This window comes from Narcine bancroftii, chromosome 4 (assembly GCF_036971445.1).
Source record: "Narcine bancroftii isolate sNarBan1 chromosome 4, sNarBan1.hap1, whole genome shotgun sequence".
Classification (NCBI taxonomy): Eukaryota; Metazoa; Chordata; class Chondrichthyes; order Torpediniformes; family Narcinidae; genus Narcine; species Narcine bancroftii.
The window spans coordinates 46,871,573-46,886,530 of NC_091472.1; the positions used below are offsets into that span (position 1 = coordinate 46,871,573).

General features: G+C 45.3%; 1 protein-coding gene across 2 annotated transcripts in view; it reads left to right on the forward strand.

Moving 5' to 3' along the window:
• Positions 1-6,656: 6,656 nt before the first annotated feature.
• Positions 6,657-14,958, forward strand: part of utp25 (UTP25 small subunit processor component) — a 33,649-nt gene continuing 25,347 nt past the window's right edge. For both annotated transcript variants that reach the window (XM_069931169.1, XM_069931168.1), the window contains exons 1-3: positions 6,657-6,833; positions 12,289-12,328; positions 14,596-14,821. In XM_069931169.1, the coding sequence (XP_069787270.1) occupies positions 6,724-6,833; positions 12,289-12,328; positions 14,596-14,821 (376 nt within the window). In that variant the 5' untranslated portion in view covers positions 6,657-6,723. The remainder of the gene's footprint in view (positions 6,834-12,288; positions 12,329-14,595; positions 14,822-14,958) is intronic.

The following is a 14,958-nucleotide window of genomic DNA, read 5'->3' on the forward strand; positions in this document are numbered from 1 at the left end:
TCTCTGATTGAAAGGGTCCACCTCCTCCACGCCAACCCATAATACACCTATGTGGCGTACCTTAGTGGGTATAAGAACACTGTCTCCATTAGGGATCTAGCAACCTCAGGGTCTCTGGAGACCACCACTGATTACTCCATACCCCCCCTCAACCCTAGCCACCCACAATGCGCCAGAGCCATGACACATTACCTCACCCCCAACAGAGGACACACCAGCCCAACACCGATGTGTGCACACAGGCGGCCCAGAGTACCCAGGACCACACTGATGTGCTGCAGTCACAGGCAGTATTACAACAGTCACAAAGGAAAACCAGACCACCTGAAAGACTTAATCTCTAACTATATCATGTGGTGTGGTGATGAAGTAGTGATGGTGAACTCATATTCTGCAGCTATTTCTCTGAATTCACACGATGTGATTGGGTCCCATTGTCACATATCATTTGTTCGGGTATCCCCTGTTCTGTGAAGAGCGCACATGCTGCAGCAGTGATGGTCGATGCTTTCAGGTCCTTCACTTTCCTGATGAAGGGGAATTTGGAGTAGTAGCAGGACACAATCAGATTCCATTCTTGGTTTTCTGTGAACAGGTCTGCTTCCACTGTGTACCATGTCCTGGCGGGTATTTCCGCAGGTATCATGTCTTCTTTTTGTTGTGTATTTCTGGCATGCCAGACATGTAGCCACCATGTTTTCGATGTCCTTGTATATGCCTATCCAGTAAACTGCTGACTTTGCTCTAAGTTTGCATTTTTTCCATTCCCATGTGGCCTTGGTGTATTTTGTGGAGAATTTTTTTTTCATTGTCTCTGGTATTATCAGCCGAGATCCTGCCAGCAGTACACCATTCTCCAGGGACATGTCGTCCCTGACAGACCAATACTGATGTATTGTAGGCTGTACCTGTTTTATCCTTTCTGGCCATCCCTGTATCACCTGTTGGGAGAGCAGTTGCAGCTCTTCATCCTTTGTGGTTTCTTCTTTAATCAGGTTTAGTTTGTTATTGGTTATCCTGACGAGGTGATGTATCTTGATTTCTGTCTTTCATTTCATATTTTTCATTTGGGGAAAGATGTGACAAAGCATCAGCAAGCACCATTTCCTTCCCTGGCCTATACTTCAAAGTAAAGTCGTAACATTGGAGCCAGAGGAGTAGCCTCTGTAGTCTGGCTGGTGCCTTGCTTAGGTTCTTTTTCTGGATGTGTTCCAGCGGGCGATGATCACTCTCTACCATAAACTGTTTCCCAGAGGAATTTGTGGAATTTTTCACATCCATATTCAATTTTATTGGCATATTGGGTCTCTCGTGTTGTCAGGGCTTTTGAGGCAAAGGCTATCGGTTTTCCTTCCTGCACCAATGCTGCCTCAAGGCCTCTGATGGAAGCGTCTACTTGTAATGTGACAGTTTTTTTTCTGTCATAGCTCAGTTCTACTTCTCTGCAGACCACTTCCTGAAGCTTGTCAAAATCCCACTGATGCAATGGTGACCATTGAAACTTCACATCCTCTTTCAGCAACTCTCTGAAGTTGGCTGTGTGGGATGAAGGAAGTCATATTGGACCAGGCCAAGGAAGCTTCTTAGTTCCTTTATGTCCTTTGGGTGTTCCATTTCAGCAATGGCTGTTACCTTCTCTGGACTTGGCCTGACCCCTTCAGGTGTGTCCACCATTCCAAAGAACTGGCACTCCTCCACCTTAATGATGCATTTGCCTGAATTGAATTTGATGCCGGCCCCTCTTGCTCTCTCCATGGCCTCGTAGGTGGAGGTCGTGGGTTTTCCCGTCTGCCAAAAATCTGGGTGTCATCTGCGATTTTGTCAGCGCCCTTGCATCCCCTGTAGGTCTCATCTATCTTTTTCTGGAAGATGTCTTGGCTCACCTTTAGGCCAAAAGGGAGGCACAGGAACTTGTACCGGCTGAATGGAGTGTTGAAAATTGTTAGCAGTGTCGATTCTTCATCCAGCTTTACATTCCAATACCCATTCTTGGCATCTAGCTTACTGAAGATTTTGGATCCCGCTAGTTCAAAAGTGATGTCTTCCAGCATTGGTATTGGATGATGCCCTCTTTGATTGCTTGGTTTAGGTCTTTGGGGTCCAGACTTATTCTTAAGCAGCCATTCGGTTTTTCTTTTACTACTATAGAATTTACCCAGTCAGTTGGCTCTTGCTATTACTTGTTTCTCTTCCATCTCCTGCTTTAGCTTTTGTTTCAGCTCTATTGGCACCTTCCATGGAGCATGGATTATTGGTTTGTATTTTGGGTCTATAGTAATGTGGTATTCAAAGTTCCCAAAGCACCCAACTGTGTCATCAAAGCATTCAGGGTACATGTCCATGAGCTCGTCCTTATTTGTGATTGAAGGGTGTTGCTCAAGTGGGGTGTCGCTATTGATCCTCTTGGACATTTTATTCTCCCTGATCTCATTGTTTAGAGATTAGCTGTAATTTATGACAACTACTCAGGCCTACGATTGCTGGTCCATACGTGTCAACCACAAAAAATGTGCATATAATGCTCTTTCCTTTATGTTTGCCTTTTATTTCCTAATTGTTTAATCACGGGGCCACCATAGGCTATGAGTGTGACATTTGCATCTTCTAGTGTGCCTTCCTCCGGGTACCCATTCTTTTTGTTCTTGGGGAACATTTGGCAGTACAGTCTAAGCAGGAAGATGTTGCTTTGTGATTCAGTATCCAACTTTATTTTCAAGTTGAATGTTGTTGGTTTGTTTCTGATCTCCCTTTTAACTTGGATTGTGGTATGCAATTCATTTTTTTCTCCCTTTTCTTGAACATCTCATTAAGGAGTATTGTTTCGATGCCGAGCGTCAGTGAGTCAGGGTCACTGCTGTCACTTCCCTTGACGTAGTGTACTTTCTTTCTGTATTCTTGGTTTTTCTCTTCATGTCAGACTGACACATCTTTTCCCAATGAATGACCTTCCCACAGGTCCTGCACTTCGAACCATATGTGGCGCATTTCTTGCCGACACTGAAGCGGTGTATTCTGCTGCACCTCCTGCAGTTCTCGGATGTCTGCAACTTTCTCTGTGTGTGCTTTATGGCGTCGACCTTCTGTCTCTGTGCTGTGTGTTGGCTGCACGGAGAGGGATTGCATTTGCCTCCTAGTGGCCTCAAAGGCCCTAGCTGCGTCTACGGCATCTGCTAGTTTCAAGCTGTCTTTTCCTATGAGAGCTTTCTGCACTTCAGGATGAGCCCTTCCCCAGATTATTTGGTCGACTATTCTCTCCTCTATTTTTTTGAACTTGCATTTTGCTGCAATATTCTTTAGCCTTGTGAAGAAATTATCTACCAACTCATCAGGCTCTTGTTTTAATCCCTGGAACTCATATCGCTTTATTCTATGGTTGGATTTCGGTTCCAGATCAGAGGAAAATTTTTCTAATATCCTTTCTGGGTTATTTTCTTCCTCTTCAGCCAGCTCCCAGCTATTAAACAGGTCTTGCTCCTCCGTCCAAAGAAGGATGTAACTAACCTTTTCCTCTAGTGTGATTCCCTTGAGGAAACTTGATTGTCAAGTTGCATTTCTGCTTCAACTTTTTTAAAAAGCCTCTATGATGTCATTGGCTTCCCAGTCCACGACTGGGTGTAATGCTGCTGCAGCCATTTTTTTCTCCAGCCCTGGTAGTCAGGTAATGGTGCTTTTTCTTTGTTTCTTTCTCTTCATGTTTCTTTTGGTTTATAGGGATTTTTTTTTCCTATATGATGTGAGTTTCTGTCAATCCCACCGCTGCCATCATGTTATGTCCTCAGTTGTACCATCGGAGGTCTTAATAAACACTCAGAGAAGCTTGTAATTTTACAGCACATTTACTCGCATCTTCGGCTGCTGGTCATGTATTTATACACTCTCACTTAGCATGCTCACCACTCAAGTGTGATGCAGCTCTTAAAATCTTGCAGTGTTCATGCTCCAGCATAAAATAGTCCCAAGATTCCACTGTATTTAACTGTATGTGGTGGATCGCCATGCGGCAGGGCAGCCGGCCAAAATGGCGCCATCGGGGGTGTCCCTTCCAGCTTGGGGATCAGAAACCTGTGCTTGGGAACCACGTGATGCCCAGGTGACGTCAGCACCCTCTAGCGCAGTTCTAAGCCAGATCCAGGCTGGGAGTATAAGTGCAGCCCAGCAGCCTGCAATAATCTAGTCTGCTCATTGAGCTCAACCCATCTGGTTGTGTGTGTTATTTGCAGGAGCAGTGTAGCCACTGCTATGATTGGTGACCCCGACTGGTTCAAACGTCTTTGAACCCATTGTGAGCGAGCCTGGGATCAGCGCTATAGCCGTAAAACTGCCTGAATTCTGGGTTCAGGAGCCGGAGACCTGGTTTGGCCACGTAGAGGCCCAGTTTCACCTCTGCCAGATTTCATCCGACGAGACCAAATTCTACCATGTGGTCGCTGCCCTGGACCAACCCACCGCCAGACACGTGCTGCATCTTGTTCGGCACCCACCCGCCGAGCACAAGTACAAGACCATCAAGCGAGTGCTTAGTGGGTCCCTCGGACTATCCAGACACCAGTGTGCCGGGTGCTGCACCTCGACGCCCTGGGGCACAGGTCCCCGATGGACGAAATGCTTGCGCTCATTGGTGAGCACACCAACTGCCCACTTTTCAAAGCACATCTTCTTCGAACATATGCCCGGGGACATCCGCCTGCTGCTGGTTCAGGAGAGTTTCACTGACCCGAGGAATGTCGCCCAGAAGGCCCAAGAGCTATGGTTTGCACGATTCTTGGAAGGCTCAGTGGTCCAGCAAGTCACGAGGCATGGGCAAGACCATGCCAAGCCCGCCCCTAGTGCTGCAGTAGAGCACCTGGCTCCTGCAGGGGTCCCCAGGAGCATAACCAAGGCCACAGCATCCACTTCAGGCCTCTGCTTCTACTACCAGCGCTGAGGAGCCAAGGCCCGGAAGTGTCGTCAGCCCTGCTTGTTCCAGGAAAACTACCAGGCTGGCCAAGGACAGAGCCTTCTCTACCTGCGGGACTCAGTCACCGACCGGTTGGCGATTTCTCGTTGACACTGGATCCCAGATCAGCATCATCCCGGCCATGGCCATCGAGTCTAGGAAATGACCTCGTGGATCTCCCCTCTGTGCGGCCAACGCAACGGTAATCCAGACGTATGGAGACAATACAGTCCACTTCCAGATCAGCCAATGGAATTTCACATGGAGGTTCACCATCTCGTCCCTCCCAACTGCCATCCTGGGTGCAGATTTCCTCCTCACACATGGGCTTCTGGTGGACGTTCGAGGTAGGCGTCTGGTGGACCCCTGTACCTTCAACGCCACCCGCTCGGAGCAACTGCAGATGGCCATGATCAGCATGCCCAGAGACAAGTTCCAGCGAATCCTGGATGAGTTTCCAACCCTCCTCAAGCCACAATTCTCCGCTGCCTCGCCGCGCCATGGGATGTTCCCCCACATCCCCACCCAGGGCCCGCCGGCTCCCGCCTGACAAGCTCCAGGGAGCGAAGGAGGAGTTTTCACAACTGTTGGAGCTGGGGATCATTCAGCGGTCCGACAGCCCATGGACCTCGCCGCTCTACCTGGTCCCAAAAGCCTCCGGTAGCTGGCGTCCCTGCAGAGACTATTGACAGCTCAACGAGGCAACCGTCCCTGACCGTTACCCCAGCCTTCACGTCCAGGACTTTATGGCCAACCTGCATGGCACGAGGGTCTTCTCCAAGGGTGATCTGGTGCGCGGATATTACCAGATCCCAGCGCACCCTGAGGAAATACTCAAAACAGCCATCATCACGCCCTTTGATTTGTTCAAATTCCTGCGCATGCCGTTCGGGCTGCAGAATGCCGCTCAGACCTTCCAGTGCCTCATGGACTCTGTGAGCAGGGACTTGGATTTCGTCTTTATTTATTTGGATGACATCCTCGTCGGCCAAAGGAGCCATGTCCGCCGCTGTGAAGGTCGCCGCAATCAAGGAGTTTCCACACATGGACAGCCTCAAGGGGCTGCAGGAGTTCGCGGGTATGGTCAACTTTTACAATCACTTCATCCCAGGAGCTGCGCGCATCATGCAGCCGCCCTCATCGCAGCCAAGTTCAAGACGCTTGCTTGGAACCCAGAAGCCTGCACCGCACTCGAGGCCACCAAGGACACCCTCGCAAAGGCCGCTATGCTCGCCCACCCGCACACCGACCTGCATAATGCACTCTCTGTCCGCCAGCGGAAGACTTGCCTGGAAACAAAGCGTGACCCTCAGGCAGCCACAGAAGGAAGAAACCCGCTCTAACTCCCGCACAACACGGGGTTTCACCCCGACATGACGGGATCCTCCAGCACTTTGTCTGTCCCCCCCCCCAAATACAGCCCAAGTGGTTAAAAGCACAACAGTTTACTTTTGTAAAGATCCTCTGGATTTAACAGACGTAATTTAAATTAAAAAGCCTAAATAGCTGTCCGTTACTCGGTAAGTCCTGGAAAGTCCACCACCTCCATCGGATCCCGCCCGTCTAAGCATTTCCAGCAATCTGATTGGGAGACCGCTCACCATTGGACCACGCCCCCTCCAAGGATCTGGCTATTGATTGGATGGTCAAAGTCCAACACACTTCCTTACCGTTGTCATTCAGTCAAATCAGATGTCACGGGAACGCGATTCAGCCAATCGCGTGGAGTGGTGCTGGGAGGTGAGGAAGACGGAAGCGCATGGTTGTCATCTTGTGAATGTGCGGCCATGGGTAAAAGGAAAAGTGGTAAGAAGTTGAAGGAGATGGTGGGCAGTTTGACCAAGAAACAGAAAAAGCATCTGAAGGAATTTGGGGAGGAACACCCTTTTCACGATAAGTAAGTGGGCCAGGTTCCTTTTTGAAGCTTTTGCATCCAGAATTTTTTGATGGGTACGATTCTCACGAGTCTGTGATTGGATATTGGTCTAATGTTTACTAAAAAGAATGACGACTTGAACTTCCAGGCCTTGTATTGGACTTGCAGTTTTCATTCCTTCGCTCTCCTTGAGAAGTTGGTGCTGAGTTAGTCAATTTATAACAGTAATCTTAAAACACAATGCTGAAGAAACTCAGCAGGTTAAACAGTAGCAAGTATAACCTCGATGAAGGGCTCAAGACTGAAATATTGGTTATGTATCTTTATTTTTGCTGCATAAAGAACATTGTTTAACCTGCTAAGTTTCTCCAGCATTGTGTTTTTATTTCAATCATGGTGTCTGCGGACTTGCGTGTTCCCATGGGTGTAGATGCTATTACACCCAACATCACAACACCAACACCCAACCCCAACCAATTTTCCGCTGCAACCGTGTCTGCCTGTCCCGCATCGGACTTGTCAGCCACAAACGAGCCTGCAGCTGACGTGGACATTTACCCCCTCCATAAATCTTCGTCCGCGAAGCCAAGCCAAAGAAAGAAGAAGAGATGCTATTACATCTACACCCGTGGTTATCAGGATGTTCTATATTGACTGCAGTTTGGCATTTAACATCACCATCTCCTCAAAACTGCCAGCAAACTGTGTAATTGGATCCTTGATTTCCTCACCTTCAGATCACAATCAGTGAGGATTGGTAAGAACATCTCCACAATTTCCATCAATCCCGGAGCATCAGGAGACTGCGTTGTTAGTCTCCTACTCAACTGCGTGGCTCGGTATGACAATAAGGCCATCTACAAACTTGCTAATGATACCACGGTACTCAATGTCACCAAAACAAAGGAGCTGAATTTTGACTTCAGGAAGGGAAAACCAGAGGGGGATCAGAGATGGAGATGGTGAGCAAATTTAAGTACGTGGGTGTCACTATCTTGGGAGTTCTTTCATGGACCCAACACACCAATTACAAGTGAAGAAAGCACTTCTACTTCCCTCAGGAGTTTGTGGAGGTTTGGTATGACATCGAAACCCTGGCAAATTTCTACAGAAATGTGCGCTGACTGGCTGCATCACTGTCTGGTACGGGGACACCAATACATCAGAGCATAAAGCCCTTCAAAAGGTGATGAACACAGTCCAGGTTATCAGGCAAAACCCTCCCCATCATCGCAAATGTATATAAGGAATGCTGCTGTTGGAGAGGAGCAACACCTCATCAAGGATCCACACCACCTAGCACACGTTCTGTTCTTGCTGCTCCCATCAGGAAAGAAGTGGCCATAAGAAATGCACCACCAGGTTCAGGAACAGCTGTTACCTCTTCATCATCAGACTCCTCAATAATAAAATGAATCAGGGACTCATTTCAGGACTCCTACATTTGCACTGTAATGTTTTTTTCCTCTCTGTATTGTGCAGTCAGTTTGTTTAAGCCAAAGATTCACCATTAGCATTACCTGGTGCCCTTACAGCCAGGAAAAGAAAAACAAAATAATTCCCTCGGAGACACTGAGTGTTTGTGGATTCCCCTCCTGTTGCCTCTGCAGCTGTCCAAGGCTCCAGTTCAGTTCAAACCATCAGCCACCCAAGCCCAGATCCAAACTTCTGACATGATAAGGAAACCTTCAGTGCCCAAGACCCTTCAGAATCCTTTCGTCCCCTCAGCATCGTCTCAAAAGCCAGTCTCCAGCAGCACGCAGCCTGGTATGAGTCCTTTAACCTCGTCGCCTGCAGTCTGTGTGAATTCCTCAAAGGAAAGTCACTAACAACTCACCACCTGTGTGTGTCCTCAGTCCCAGAACCCTCGGTGGTCTATCACCATCCTGGGGGGAGGGCGATGTATCCTCTGCTTTTTCTCCTTGTTGGGGGAGGGGAGTCTCTCCATTACTTGTGCCCTGTGCCAGTCAAACTCCCACAGAGTTGGCAACCTCTCGTGGCCGCTGCCAAGCACTGGTGCCGCCATCTTGGGCCCAGACTTTGCCGATGCAGCTTTTTTAATAAATCACCATCGGTTCCTTTAACAGGCCATTTAAACCCTGTACATAGCCATTGGGAGTAGGACAGAGTGGAATAGCCTGTGGGGGAGCATTGTGTTGCCATTCCCGGCTCTCCCTGGGTCTACACCATTGGCAGAGCTGTACTTGAAGGAAGCCCTTGCAGACCAGGAGAGAATGTACTAACTCCTTATTGAGAGTGGCGAATTTGAACTTGGGTTGCATTGTGCTAATTGTACCACTTATAGAGCTTTGATTAATACAGCATGTTTGTACACATTGCAGTTCATTTGTTATTGATATTAAACAAGGAAGTTTGCAGACACTGTGATTGTAATAAATAGACAAAAAAAGTGCTGGAGAAGCTCAGCAGGTTCAGCGCCATCCAAAGGGATCAAAAATATCTAACCAACATTTTGGGCCTGAGCCTCAGGCAGCCACAGAAGGAAATCACTCAAGGTATGAGTCAAAAGCAATCAGACATCTGAATAAAAGGTGAGGGAAGGAAGAAGGGGCAGGGAAAGGAGCACATATCAACAGCCAAGTGGTGGACATGGATAGGAGGGCAGGAGAGAAAAGCTGAAAATTGATTGAAGGAGAGGATGGCTCTGTGAATGTAGAGATGGTGGAAAGAAGACAAAGGGAAAGAGACAAAGGGTGAGGAACTGAAGGAAAAAAGACCAGGATAGGCAACGAGAGAGGCTGTGGGGGAACTACTGGAAACTGATTCCATGTTAATGCCATCTGGTTGGAGTGTGTCCAAAAGGTTTAGTCCAGGGGTCTCCAAAGTGTCGATAGGACTATCCAAAGGGTCATTAAATGCCTGGGGGTTAAAAGGGGGAGGGGGAGAGGTTGTTAAATGCCAGGGTTCTATTGAACTTTTGGGGTTGAAAGTTGAAAGAACATAAAATACAATTTGCTGATACACATTTCTGATTTATATATAATTAGTTTTTATTGTCAATTTATTTTATATTCTGTTTACTGAAATATAATGATAATATAGCTATAATAATTTATTATTAGTTGGAATCACAAGACAATGGACTACTGTAATACCTGTTTCCACATGGATGAATTGACTTGGATTTTCTTTACTCATATGCTCTATTTTTAAAAATACTTTAAACTTATTAACTGTATTAATCATTTGTAACACTAGTCTTGTAACATTTTAAAACACTTCAGCTTGGGTTTATTTTCAAGTACGTAACGAAAATCTGGATTGTAGCAATGTTAGGCTCAGTGTCCCCCTGGCCCCATCATTTCCTCTCCATTGGCGCCAACTAGTTCAGAGATAAGCCAGTGCATACTCAACACCCATAGCTATTGCAATGGTGTCAGTGAACTGATAATTGTGCATTTTCTGTATTTCCACTTATTCCGGAACATGTTTATGCTGAATTCCAACATTATATTCAATTTCTCTTGATTTCCATAATGTCAGAAAAGTTTTTTTTCTTTTTGTGTCCCTATATTTCATGAGAAATATTCGCGGGGGAAGGGGATACAGAACAACAGTCTCCAAGGGCTTGATATGCAGTTTCCCTTACTGATGAATATGGAAAGTAGGGTTTGATATGCAGTTTCCCTCATTCATACATATGGAAACTGCAAATCTACTTATTTATTTGTCTATTTACTTATCTATTTATTTATTTATAGATGCATGCCTGGGGGTCAATGAGGGATCAGGGATTCCATAAAGGGGTTGATGGTCTAAAACTTTTGGGGCCCTTGGTGTAGTCCCTCCAATTTGTAGTTAGTCTCAATTTGGCAGTGCATGAGACCATGGAGAAACGTGGCAGCATGAGAATAGGGTGGGGAATTGAAAGATGTGGCCACTGGGAGATCGCTTCTTGGAATACCTTCGCAGACAGTGTGAAGGTGTTCCATGAAGTGATCTCCCAGTCTGCGTTGTCTCTCCAATGTAGAGGAAGCCATGAAGGGAGGACTGGATGCAGTAGATGACCCGTGTAGATTCACAATTGAAGTGAGGTGTGGGCTCAAGTGTAGCATTTCTTGTAGTCACAGGGGTAGGTACTAAGGTGGCTATTGGTGGGATAAGATGCTGTGTGTGGCAGTGGAGGGGGCCAGGGCAGATGTGCTGGAAATGGAAGATATATAGGTGAGGGGTGAGTTGATGGTAGTAGAGGGGAAGCCATGCTTTTCTGAAGAAGGAAGATATCTGATGATCTCACATGGAAGACCTTAATCTGGGAGCAGAGATGTTTATTTAATCTGATGGATGGATTTCAGGCATTGGTGTATTCTTGGAACTGTATATATTCACCGCAGTCAGAGACTATTTTAACACCCTTCTAATTTATACTTGCAGAAGATTGGAGAAATAAGTCTCTCATTTTAAAAATGACATCTTACTATGTACTTTAAATTTGAATCATAATTGCTGTAATTTCTCATACATTTTTGTGTTTTAGTAGAAATGTTAGAAATATTGGGCAGGAATAATAAATATTTCTGCATAACTGTATCATCAGTGTGATATTTTGTAGCAATTTATGGAGAACAATCCAAATCTTGTTTTAAAAGTACAGTAAGCTAATTCTGGTAACCAAAACTATTGGAAATAAAATACTAATGCTGCAAACTTAGAAGCTGAAAAGATTGCCAACAATTCACCTGATATCTGAGATGCTAGGAGAGAAAGCAGAAGTAACATTTTGTGTCAATGCCCAGTTTTGATGTATGGTCAAAATTAGAGATTTGCATTTCCTTTTAAAGCTGCAGTAAAAGTGGGAAGGGGAAATAACAAAAAAAAATGATAGAATGGGAATGAATAGCTAATTAAAGAGATGGTACAAAAGGATCAGATTGGGACAAGAGTTAAATTAATGATCGGGAAGAAATGTAACTGGGGGAGTAGAATGAGTAAATATAATTAACAGAAGTAAAATTTGAAATATTTAAATTTTGTTTAATTGAGTTAACTCCAATTGAGTTTGGAAGGTTGAGATATTCTTATTTGGAAGATGAAGACACATATTTAGCATTTTGCTCTTATCTTCACTGATGGTTGGAATGGAAATTGGCCAGTAAGAGGAAGCTGGAAGCTTGGTGATACATATGATGAATTATTTAAAGTGTTCCATAAAACAGTAACACAATCTAGGATTACCCTCCCTCGGTCAAAGGAGACCATGTTGTGAACAATGAATGCAATCTACTAAATTGAAAGAAATTTAAGTACCTGGTAAATCACTGCTCAGAAGAAGCATTTGGAGCTTTGGAAGGAAATGCAAGGGCAAGTGCTATATTCCCTGTGGTTGGATTAGAAGGGAAATGTGTTCTCGTGTAGTTGAAGAATGAACCAGAGGGAATAATCCCTTTGGGCTTTAAATAGAGAAGGTAAGATATGTTTTTAGACAGACTTTAACCTATTGCATATTATTTTACAGGATTTCTGACAAAGTCGAACCAATTCATATAGTTGAACTGGTAAGTTTTAGTTCATTTAGGTATCTCCTATTTCTCTCAAACACCATGCTAAATGCAATGTGATCTTCATTCACTTGTCCCAAAGTCGTAATTGGCTCCTCTCACTTCATATGTCTATAGACCAGCAGATTCAGGATTATCTTTGTGCATGGAGGGCTAAAGGTTAGACAAGTAACCTTTTTAAAGTTTAGTTTGAGGGCTAGAGAGAGTGGGAGGGGGGGGAGGGGGGAATATTGGTGAAGAATAATACATGTACAATACATTTACGATTATCTGAAATGCTTGGGACCAGACATTTATCGGTTAACTGCATTTTTCAGATAACTGAATGTTGGCTTTAAGTAGCCCAGTAGCATCAGCAGAATACTTCTGTTGGCCATTGCTGATCCCTGACACCTCCCCACTGCTGTCGCCAATCATGCCTGGGAGCTCAAGGTCCCTGCTCCTACTGTTGCTGATCCCTGCCACCTCCCCACCACCGGCCCTGCTCCTGTCTGGGAGCCTGAGGTCGCTGCTCCTGCCACCGTTGCCGATTCTCGACACCTCCTCACCACCGTAGTTGATCCTGCCTGGGAGGTCGCTCTCCTTGACGCTGGGCCAGCGGAGAACCAAGTACAGTGGAGGGTAAAGAAAAAATGGAAAAAGAGAGAGGAGGGAGTTACCTGCAATGAGGACAATTTCCCCATGTGCTGTCTGACGCGCTGACTTCCTCCAGTTGCTCACTGATGGCTTGAGATTCCAGCCTGCTTCTCTGAGTTGGCATCCAGCCGTCCAGTGTCAGTCTTCCCAGCTGGTTCTGAGCTCTGTTGTTACCATACTGGCTTTAACAGCACGTCAGGGCCCCACATGAGCATGTTGGGTGATTTTAAATAATTCATCATATGTATCACCAAGCTTCCAGCTTCCTCTTACTGGCCAATTTCCATTCCAACCATCAGTGAAGATAAGAGCAAAATGCTAAATATGTGTCTTCATCTTCCAAATAAGAAGGGAGTGAAAGTTTATCATGGATGAATGGGAATTCATTGAGTTCAGGTTACACTCTGATCTCCCAGATATTATTAAATAGTGGAGTAGCATGGGACTGAGTACGCTGTACTTACTCCTAATTCATATGACTGTTGATCTATTGGAACATGGCTGTCGGGGAGGTAGACCTGGACAATTTCTTCAGGAGCCTTGCACAGAAAATGGTGGAATGGCATAACTGATTTATGTCTTGAAAGATCCAGTTGAATGTTTGATTCATCCCAGAAATTAGCACAAATGTGATATGCTCTAGAATTATTTTTCTAAAAATGTTTTTGAGGAATATTCTGGCCTTATTATTACACCTTTTCACACCACAGTGTAAAATGAAGATTCTTGGGAAATTTTCCTTGGCACTCTCCTGTGAACCTGCGGTGTGAAAAGGTCGGCCCAGGAATTTTAAACAGGTCCATGGCCCTACCTCATAGGTAGAGCCACAGCCCTGGGAAATGTTCCCAGAACTCCCTGTGCTGTGAAAAGGCAAATAGTCGAGCAGAGGCAGCCTTGTGATGTCAGTGCTTGCGTGCTGCATTACGTAAGCAATTAAAAGTAAAAGATATTTACCTCCTTAAACAGCGGGCTGCTTCAGCATGTTGCAACAGTAGCATAATGCAGGATGAATGACTGTCCTCGTTAACCATAGTCCCTCACGCAGCTGGAACTACTCTGGGAAATCCAGCTGCGTGAGGGACTATGGGAAACTAAGTCAGCCATTCATCCAACGTTATGCCTCCATTACAACATGCTGAAATGAGGGGAGGGGGTGTGGGTCAGCAGCCGGGTGGTGGAGGAGGGAGGGAGCTTGCGAGCGGACGGGTGAGCAGCCGTAAGACAAATGGGGGCAGGGGGGGTGAACTTGCTCTTACTCCTGTGAGTGACGGTACCCCCGAAATTGCCGAGGAGGGCAAATTCCTGGGAAATTGGACTGTGGTGTGAAAGGCCCGGGAGGTCCTCAATTCCCAAGAATTTTATTGGGACAAAGTAGGGTCACTGCTCACCAGCGGTGTGAAAATGGCTATTGACTGCTGTAGTATGGAAAAAAATAAATGTTTAATCAGTTGCTACTTTTCAACAATTGATTCAATATAAATAGAAAAGATCAAATCCATCCTTCCTTTAGAACACTGGAATAGCAGTAATTTTGGTGCATTCCATTCCTCAGATCGACATTTTTTTCTTCCCAATATTGAGAGATTGTTGAAGATGATGCAGAATTATTTACATTAAAATATTTTCAGTTTGATAGCTCAGGACAATCTGACTCAGAAGGTGATGCAGTGTCTGAGTTGAAGCAAGTGACTGCCTACCAACATCTGTGTTCCACCTTAAAAAATATTGCAACAGATGAAAGTGACAGTGAAAGTGAACTTGAAGGAAAGGCAGAAGATACCAAAGCTGAGAGTGAACTGGTGAAGGAGTATGACACAGATGATAATGATGTTGATGATAAAGACCAAGAAGAAGGTACGTCTTAACCACTCATTAGATCCTCCTTTAGTATTCAAACATGAAATAGTAAAACAAATCAGTGTGAATTTGTTATTAAAAATTGCTACAAAGATTTTATTTTGTTAATTTGCATTCTATCATTTTTTTAATAT